The 9,671-nt window shown below is 38.0% G+C and overlaps 1 protein-coding gene and 1 long non-coding RNA gene across 3 annotated transcripts; both read right to left on the bottom strand.

Annotated features, from left to right (window-relative positions):
* Positions 1–1,626: 1,626 nt before the first annotated feature.
* On the bottom strand, positions 1,627–2,293 carry LOC136357092 (uncharacterized). The gene is made up of 2 exons (XR_010742159.1): positions 1,931–2,293; positions 1,627–1,855 (listed from the first exon to the last, which is right to left on the bottom strand). It is a non-coding gene; the product is annotated as an uncharacterized lncRNA (long non-coding RNA).
* A 1,352-nt stretch (positions 2,294–3,645) lies between these two features.
* On the bottom strand, positions 3,646–9,397 carry LOC4341164 (zinc finger CCCH domain-containing protein 43-like). 2 transcript variants are annotated; one of them, XM_026026484.2, is made up of 11 exons: positions 9,304–9,397; positions 8,727–9,168; positions 8,037–8,132; positions 7,629–7,838; positions 6,912–6,977; positions 6,525–6,626; positions 6,195–6,389; positions 5,991–6,109; positions 5,771–5,858; positions 5,324–5,674; positions 3,646–4,412 (listed from the first exon to the last, which is right to left on the bottom strand). In XM_026026484.2, the coding sequence occupies exons 2-11, from the start codon at positions 9,102–9,104 to the stop codon at positions 3,882–3,884; spliced, it is 2,136 nt and encodes a 711-aa protein (XP_025882269.1). In that variant the 5' UTR covers positions 9,105–9,168; positions 9,304–9,397; the 3' UTR covers positions 3,646–3,881. The 2 variants fall into 2 exon arrangements, with proteins under 2 accessions (XP_025882269.1, NP_001410924.1); NM_001423995.1 differs by lacking the exon at positions 9,304–9,397 and having other exon boundaries at positions 3,649–4,412; positions 8,727–9,267.
* Between the last annotated feature and the right edge of the window lie 274 nt (positions 9,398–9,671).

Genomic DNA, 9,671 nt, shown 5'->3' with positions numbered 1-9,671 from the left:
GGAAATTATCTTACTCCCTCCGGTTTCATTCTAATTGAAGTTTTGGATAATAACACGGTATACAAAATATATCTTTGACCTTATTTTTCTATTATAATATATACGATAAATAAATATATGTTTCTATTATAATATATACGATAAATAAATATATGTTTACTTTTATTATAGTGCTTTGAAAGACAAATCTATATATGTTGTTCTAGTTCCTTTAAACTAAATATTTTTAAAGTTATTGATAATCAAAGTTATAAAAGTTTGACCTCAACCTTGTCCAAAAGGTCGATTATTATAGAACCGGAGGGAGTACATTATTAATTTAATGGGTAACATATAATGGTGTAAATTTTATTTTCAATAACTGTAGAGTTAATTTAGTTACATGTGAGTTGTTTGATGGTAGATTCTTTGTTAGTAAAATTATGATTATTTAAAAAATATATATCCATTATATAAATGGAAAAGGAAGAAAAAAAAAGAAGGGATGGAATGTACGTACATATACCTACACATGCGCGGAGAAGAGGAGAGGTGTGACCCCATAGTATTTGGTTTGTTTATTCTTAGAATTTCTATGATTTTCTCTAATTTATTAGAGCGTCACGTGGCGGCTTGAGGGCATTTGTAGGAAGTTTAATGTACCTACACATGCCCGGGAGAAGAGGAGAGGTGGGACCCCATAGTATTTTGTTTGCTTATTCTTAGAATTTCTAGGATTTTCTCTAATTTATTAGAGTATCACGTGGGGGCTTGGGAACATTTGTAGAAAATTTAATGAACTTTTAGTATATAATAGATAGATAGATAGATATATTTTATTTTTAAAAAAATATAGGAAATCCTGTTGATTTTCTTTCCAATGATGGTATTATGTACATATGTTTCTTTAACTTTATTTTCTTCTGTATATTGTATAAGTACATGTATATGGTTTTTTTTTCTTGCGGCACAGTAGGCCAGCTTTATTTTTTTTTCCTTTGAATCGTACGTAGTACAGACAGTTAAATATTTTTTGTGTGGGAGGAAGGTATTATTTTTTTAATAACAGATCTAATCTAATCTAATCTCATACGTACACCATATGTATACGTACCTAGGGGAGGAGGAGAGGTAAGTGGGACCATAGTTGTAGTGTCCGATTTGCTTTAAGATTAATCTAATCTAACGGTTTAATAACAGATCTAATCTAATGGTCAAAAATATAGGGGCCACCAATTTAAGTGAAAATCGACGGTGAGATTAGATAGTGCCACGTGGCGGTCTAGGAGTGTTTGTAGGAGTGCCCCATGACGGCTTGAGAGCTTTTGTAAAAAGTTTAATGGACTTTTAGTATATAATAGAAGATAACAGATCTAATCTAATGATCAAAAATACAGGGGCCACCAATTTAAGTGAAAATCGACGGTGAGATTAGATAGTGCCACGTGGCGGTCAAGGAGTGTTTGTAGGAGTGCCCCATAGCGGCTTGAGAGCGTTTGTAGGAAGTTTAATGGACTTTTAGTATATAATAATAGATAGATCTAACAAAATTTGGTTCACCTTGAACGGAGCTAAAATGAAATTTTCTATGATTTTCCAAATTTTCAGTATTTTATTTTATAGTGCATAAATAATTAACGGAACACATCACTTTGGATTTATTAATTTCTTTTACAAAAGAGGCCAAAGCATACTGTCCAGAGCACCATGGCCGGGGTGGCGGCGGCCGGCGTGCTACAGTCGACGGCGGCTCAAATAAACGATAGGGGAGGGCCTAGGGACTACTAGAAACCTTACCCCGCGCTCGGTTGGAGTGGAGGCGGTCCGAGGCGGCGGACGACGGCGATGGTGGTGGCGATGCTACGGCGAGGAGGACCTAGAATTAGCTGATGAAATGGGTTCAAGGGGCTCCCGGGGTCTTGCCGGCACAAGGAAAAGGAAGAGGGCTCACCGAGGCGACGGCTCGATGGTGTAGGTGGCGGCGGCGGCTCTGTTCGACCGGCTCGGGCAGCAGTGATGGCGCGGCCAATCCCGTCAATCCAGTGGGCTTCTTGCTTTGGCCTTCGGTTGGGAAAGACAAGTGAGGAGTGGGATGACGCTGGCGAGCGAGCGAGGAGATCGGTGTCGAGCGGTGGTTGTCGTGACACGGAGGCTTGTGGGCGTCGACGCGCAGAGAGAGAGAGAGAGAGAGAGAGAGAGATTGGCGGCGAGGAACGGTGGCTCCGGGTTTGGGCGGGCCAGCAGCGGTTGCGGCGGTTCTTTGAGCAGAGCGGCGTCGGCCTTTACTTGGCTCTTGCCAGGCGGAAGTGGCTTGGTCGGCTTGGAAATGACGACCTCGGTCTCGCACGCCAACTACTCGATCAAATGCTCACAAGGGGAAGAGATGAAGAGGAGGAGTGCTGAGAGTTTGGGGAATTTTTCAGAATAGCTACATTGCTCTAAACTATGTGCAAATTTTACTAGAGCTTTAGTGTAGCCATGAACTCCATTTGGTGAATTTCTGAGATTTTTCTCGTGTGCAGTTTTTTTTTTTTGGAAAATTCAAACAAGTTTACTGTTTATATTTCAATTTGAACAAATTTTGATGTTTTCCCCTTTTTATTTGAGATGCAAAGCTGAGCTTTCTAGAACCCATTATATCGTCAATTATCATTCTTGTTTCATCGATTTGGCTTATCCTTTCGTATATCACCCGAGCATGGTACAATTGCTTTGCTTCTTTAGTTTTGTTCATTGGTGTTTATTTGTCACACTTCACTATCTATTTTTCATCGTGTCCATGCAGTGAGCTAGATGGGGCACTGTCAGAAAAATAATTTCTGATGAGAATTCATATTTTCCAGTTGGTTTTTCACTCATAGGATAGAGCCTGGTCTGGTAGTGAGTACTTCTAGGCCGAGTTTATTTCCAAACTTCTTCATCAAACTTCCAACTTTTCCATCAAACTTCCAACTTTTCCATCACATCAAAAACTTTTCAACACACATAAACTTTCAACTTTTTTATCACATCGTTCCAATTTCAACCAAACTTCCAATTTTGGCGTGAACTAAACACACCCTAACTTGGGAGAATTATCAATGCATGATTGTCAGGATCAGAGCAGTTTAAGTCTCATCTGGCTGCACCGTTTTTTCCTATATGTACATTTTAGTCAGTCGACTACCTCACATACAGAGATACCAAGTTAGTATAATAAAGCGATAATCTATTCTATACCACTAAGTTTGTTCGAGTTCAATGATTTCCTATCAGCATTTTCTTTTTCTCGAGTTCAATGATTTCCTATCAGCATTTTCTTTTTCTATAATTATACCGACGACTTTATCAATTGTTCTATAATACGCCATTGGACTAGGCCTTCTTTTGTAAGGAGTCCACATAAAAGTTTTCATATTGTTTTGAAACTTCTGATGAGATGAATCAATATTTAAACTTGTATGTGCATAAGGGTATTTTGGGTATTTTTAAAAAGAAGTTCTAGCCCAATGGTGTATCGTATAACAATTGATAAAGTCGCCGATATATTATATAAAGTGACAATGTCAATAGTAAATTATTGAACTCAAACAAGCTCAGTGGTATATAATAGATTCTATCTATAATAAAAGTTGGCACCTCTAGATTCCTAAGTACAGTAAAATTAATCTGTCACCGCAACACATCTGAACAAGCAACACCATTTAATAATTGCATTCTCTAGCGAAACAACTCGATAGGCCACACTGTACATACTACCAATTACATAGGAATTCATCTCACTTAAAGCAAACTCAAATGGAAATGTAGGATGTTAATAAATTTAGGTAGCATTACACAATAAATCACATGTAAATAGTTCATGAGTAGGCACACCATAAGAGTAGAAAATAGGCAAGAATCCATGAACTAAGGTCCAACACTTATTCCTTCACCTTGTACATCCTTTTCAGCCACCCAAGTCTTCCTTCACGTGTATCAAGGGTAAGAAATATTTCCCTATATTCAGGTTTAATAAATAATAAGGTAGCCATGAAATGCTCATCACTGCCTTCCACAGCTCCTGCATCAACAACTAACTCCATTATCTCTGAAATACTGCATCCTCCTCGACAGATCCTCACAGATGATTCTAAGTTAGTTGGCTTCTCTTTCTCAATGAGATAACTGATTGCTCCATCTGCATAATTTTTCTGAGGATCCATTTTGTTATTTGGGACTTCATCATAAGATTTTTGTAATATTGCCTCTTCATTTTGCCTATTGACATTCTTACGAGTCATCTCGACATCATTTGAAGCTATGGAAGATTTATTGCCACCAATCATAGCATTGACGCAAATATTAGATTCATCACCTGCTGAATCTGAATCCAGCATGCCTTCAAATATTATATTTAGCAAATCAACTTTTCCAAGTGGTTCAAAGCGAAACTTACAACAATCCATCACTGCCTGCAAAACAATTGAAAGGATAACATGGTTGAGTAAATATATATATACTTCAAGCTGTGTAAATGAAAAAAAATGCTATTCCTAGTCCCATCTAATAGCTGATCGGAGTGCAATATATTAAATCAATTCACCAAACACAAACATGACATTGAATTTCAAAAAACATTATTTCATAAATACTGAAGTTGAAAAAATATATATACATATATAATTCCAAGAAGATATCATACATAAGTTTGATAAAAAAGATAACTGTAGTACTTAAAAACTAACTATTTGACATGTAAGAAAGACATATATATTACAACAAGTTGATGGAATCAAATAACTTTATGAGATTATTTTTTTTGCGAGGAAAACTTTATGAGATTATGATAGTGCTTGTCAAGGTAAAACTCTGCACAAATCATGGTTTTCATGTATTCGATGTTGCTGGTTTATAACTTAAAAGGCACCAAGTACCACGAAATCTGATCAACCATATTGAAATAATATATGGCAAATCTTTTCATAACATCTTTAATTAATATGCTTAATTTTGATAGCTGGACGTTACAAATGGATTATATATCTGTGGCCTGTGGACATTTTTTAGGTAAATAGCTCTAAAGGATATATAAATAGGATTAAAATATTTTTCTGAAAGATTATGTACTTCATGGTCACCATATCATCTTAAAAGCAGCTAAGAATAGTATTAATTAACTGCATAAATTGCCAGATCATTAACAGATATTTGGGTTTGTTCTGTTTTTCTTTGCGTTGGAGGGTGTGTTCGCTGTGTGCAGTGTAGTGGTGCAGAGGCCCGGAGTGTCCTCAAATTGTTTGGCTGAGTTCAATAAAACTTTCAGTACCTAAAAAAGGATCATTAACAGGCAACGTTCTAGCAATGGAGGGCGGCATATGAATACCTGAACAATGTGATCTATTATCTTATTTGTGATCAACTTTTTCTTGAGCAGGGCTCGAATGAAATTAATATTTCCCAGTGTTTCAAGTTTCACTACCCTTTCTTTATCCCGTTGCTCCATCTCTCGGTCTTGTCCAATCAATTTGCCAATCTCAGAACATACGGTGTGAGCACTTTCGAATATTTCTTGACATTTGTTCGACAGTGCTTGTTTGAACGTAATTTCTTCACAATCACAGTCTTCAGGAGGGAATGGTGTGAGGTTTTGATTTAGATATGTGCAAAGTTGCGCATACGTCGAACAGAAGGCTGGCTCAGCAACAACCTTTTCAAATATAAGATTAATAACATCCTGAGTAAAAGCATAGTAGAAACAACTCAACATCAGTCCAAAACATAGAAGAAGGCTGCCTGAATAAAAATAACTTTGCTTTTTATTAAACCAAACCTTCAAAATATCAGCGCTAGAGATTCTTGTTTCTATTAGCTGGCCCTTCTGAAGATCGAACATCTTTGGTGAAAATGTGTTTAGTATACTGTTTAACAAAAACAACAAATAAAAATATGCAAACAAAAACAGATAAACAAAATACACTTTTTGAATATGCAATTGATGGGAAAATGCTTTACTAATGAAACAAGAACAGAATTCCTAAATGAAATAATACCTTTTCAATGTTTTCAGAACTTCATCTTTGCCAGAGATAATGCCTCTCTGGATTGACAAAGGGACTTCAGCCTTAATTAAAGTGCTTTTGCAGGGTGTACACTTTATAAATTTTAACCACTAATTGAGAGACAAGGTGAGAAGACCATATTGTACAATTCAGATCTGATAACAATTTACTAACACACTTGTATTTTTAAGATACCTGATCTTTAGAATCAAAGTGGAAGCTTGATTGGTCAGGCTTGTTAAATTTCTCTTGCTTCCAACCTAAAGAATAGGGTTCTTTTGCTTCAGAGAAGTTGTCCCAAAATTTCTGTTCCCAATTAGTTTGTGCAGACCATGAATGCCAGTCACGGCTGTCTGTCGCGTCAAACCGTTTATATGATGGAGTTTGTACCTAACAGATATACCCAAAAAAACGCAACATTGTACTTACTATGAAATACAAGACTTTGCATCTTTGAGGAACATTAATCAGAGCAGCACAAACGATTTCTGCCATGATGACATATGAGAAGGGAAGGATGCTCACATGATCTTTCTCTGCTCCAAATCCCGAAATTTTATCTTCACCATTCAGTTCAACATTAATATCTTGACAAAATTTTAAGATGTCCTTGGGCACTTCGACATTCTGCATAGACATAATTCATACATTAATAATATGTGAGAAGGCCATACAAGTTTGCGTAAAGAACTTGAACATTTCTGCAGCGAAAAACAGCAATACATAGGGGATAACAGTCATCTATTGATAAATATAAAAAAAATATGATGGAATTTTCACAACAACTAATTATGATACTTTGTAATGGCTTGAAGAATGTTATCCGTCTTACTTACGATAATTTGCACAATACAGCAATTAAATTTTAAGAGAGAAAATGAGTGAAACATATTAGTCGCCCAGAACTTATACCTGACAAAGTTGGAGAAGTTGGTCCCTTGTGTAACTGATTCGTTGGTGAAAACTTGGAATCCCTGGCTGCAGCAGATTAATGCAAAAGTAAGCATAGCAAAGATACTATAACAATATTTGTTTAAGGGAAAATATCTCTTGCCGCACACATTATCATTATTGTCTACCTTATACACAATCCGATTCATGTTTACGCTTGTTACACACTTCAAATGTTTGCTAGGCATTGACTAATGTTTACCACTCAACATTTCTCAATTAATCCAAGACAATTCTCATATCAAACTTCAAGACTGCTCAATTTGCATGGATTGACAACAAGCTGAAAAAATATGGCAATTTTGGTGTGGTGCCCTATCAAATCAACACAGGCAAGTATTGGCAACAGCAATGTTTTAGTATGTTAGTGTTATATCAAATGTGTAGAATTGGAAAATATTGGCATCAAATCCGAACAATTAGCGAGTATTACCTTAGATCCATATTATAAGTCATTTTGACATTTTTTTAGGTCAAACTTATTTAATTTTTACCTAATTTATAGGTAAGAAAAAGTAATATTTTTAACACACAACAAAGAAACTACCAAAATATGTTCAATGTTAGATATAATGGAACTAATATGTTCAATGTTAGATATAATGAAACTAAGTGGTACTATAAGTGTGACTATATTTTTCTACAAAGACAGCCATCAATATTTCAACTGGATAATACCTGATGGACTTCTTCGGAGGTAAAAGTATGCTCATTCGATTCTCCATGGTCAAGCACCGAGTAAATGTTCACCTGAGAGGAAACTTGATTGGCATTACTTGAAACGACCCACTTCTCATGATCTGAGCCTGGATCTGGGTGGTCAAACTTGCAGTTAGTGCCAAATTTGCAGATTCCCCGGTTCATGTAGTATGAGCACAACCCTGTCCCCTGAAGGATTACATGCATGTATCATGTTTTCACCAACAAAATAGTAATTTTTGAATTAAACAGTAGTATGCAATGCCCTAATATATTGTGATCAATGGAAAAGGCAAAAAGAAAGCTTTGTTACAAATGATTGGCCTAGCTAACATAATTGCGTGCAGAAGAAATAAACCCAACAAGAAAAGAATTAGAAAGACTTACAGGACGAAGTGGAAGCCCAAGAACGTTCAGCTTTACTTGCTCAACTTTACTTTTGCCTTCAATATGGTGGCAGTGGCATGCATTCCCAGAGAAATACTAAAAAACACTTTCTGTGAGATAAAGAATACTCCTAACAAACAATGTATTAATGTGATGCATGCATAAATTGATTTGCGGAAGTAATTAATTAATGAATGGGTTATGTGTAAAATCTTGAAAATTAGGATTTTATACAAAAAATTCTTTTGGGGTCACTATTTGTGATTCAAGTTCAAACCACTCTCATATCTTCTCTTCTTCCCCTTTCTAGTTTTTTCTTCTCCTCTCTTCCTGGACCATAAGCTTTACTAGTCCATTGCTCGTCATGGCCCAAGCCCAACTAGTCCAAAGCTAACTGCCTGGTCGACTTCTAGAGATAACGAAATAAAACAAGAGTCTACCTAGCTAGCTATAGCATATTCCACATAGTTATTAGGGGGGAAAACGTTCACTGTAACTACGTTTGTTTGTTGCTGAGAAAAAAATACTAGGGTCTTGGCTGCTCACTGACGCCAGAAAATAATCTTGATTTTTTTAGGAGAGAAGTAATCTTGATTTTGCTTCAGAATAATTTTGTACGACGGAAAGAAACAAGTATTTTTCTTCCAAAGGTTTTTACCAATATAATACGCATGTGTTTGACATTATTACCTCTTGTTGTGGTGGCACTGGCATGCGGGGAGGGTGGTTGAACCTGCAATTCATCCCAAACTTGCAGCTCCCGAACTTGACGTAGTAGCTGCAGTCGGGCTCGCCGGGCCGCCGCGGGAACTGCTCGGCCGGCTTCTTGTCGTCGGCGCCATGCTGCGGCCTCGGATCCGGGTGGTTGTACACGCAGCTGATGCCGAACTTGCAGCTCCCGAACTTGACGTAGTAGCTGCAGTCCGGCTCCCCCGGTCGCCGTGGGTGCTGCTCCTCCACCTTCTTCGTCTTTCCCGCCACCGGCGGCTTTGGCTTCGACGTCGTCTCGCCGTCGCCGACGACGACGGGAGTCGGGCGCCCCCAGAACCAGTCATCGTCCTGAGGCATGGAGCTGGCGGCGAGCCGCTCCAGCACACGCGACGGCGAAGCAGCGGCGGATTCGTCGGAGGTGCTGCAGGTGCTCCACCGACAAACAGAGAATTGATGATAATCTCAAACTAATCAACCATGAACGGGGTCATTAGAAGAGAAGGAAATGCAGCTAGTCCCATGGAGTTTTTTGGGGGGTATTTGGAGCGGTATTTACCGTAGGAAAACGAGGGATTTTAACGCCACCGCGCACTTGGGAATCGCCACGCGAGAAAGCAGCGAAGTGATTTATGGCGCTGGTGTTTTGCTTCGGGAGGAGACGAGGGGTGGAGGGGGTGTTGTGGGGAAAACGAAGCGCGCGGGTTCAACGGCGACGCTTCGTTAGTTGTGGCGCAAGTATTACGGTGCTTAATTACGTGTTGGCCGGGGGCTCGTTAGGCCATTCCCAACTCAAGACACTAGATATAGTTTCCATAAAGAAACTAGCACTAGACACTACTTTTTCAATGCAAACACCACTATTCCATATTTAAATTTAATGCTGTTGATCTCACATGATGTCTTGGATATTGTGTAGAAAACATG

This window comes from Oryza sativa, chromosome 6 (genome assembly GCF_034140825.1).
Source record: "Oryza sativa Japonica Group chromosome 6, ASM3414082v1".
NCBI lineage: Eukaryota > Viridiplantae > Streptophyta > Magnoliopsida > Poales > Poaceae > Oryza > Oryza sativa.
Note: the sequence above shows the minus strand (reverse complement) of the source record. Positions and strands in the feature narration are given on the sequence as shown.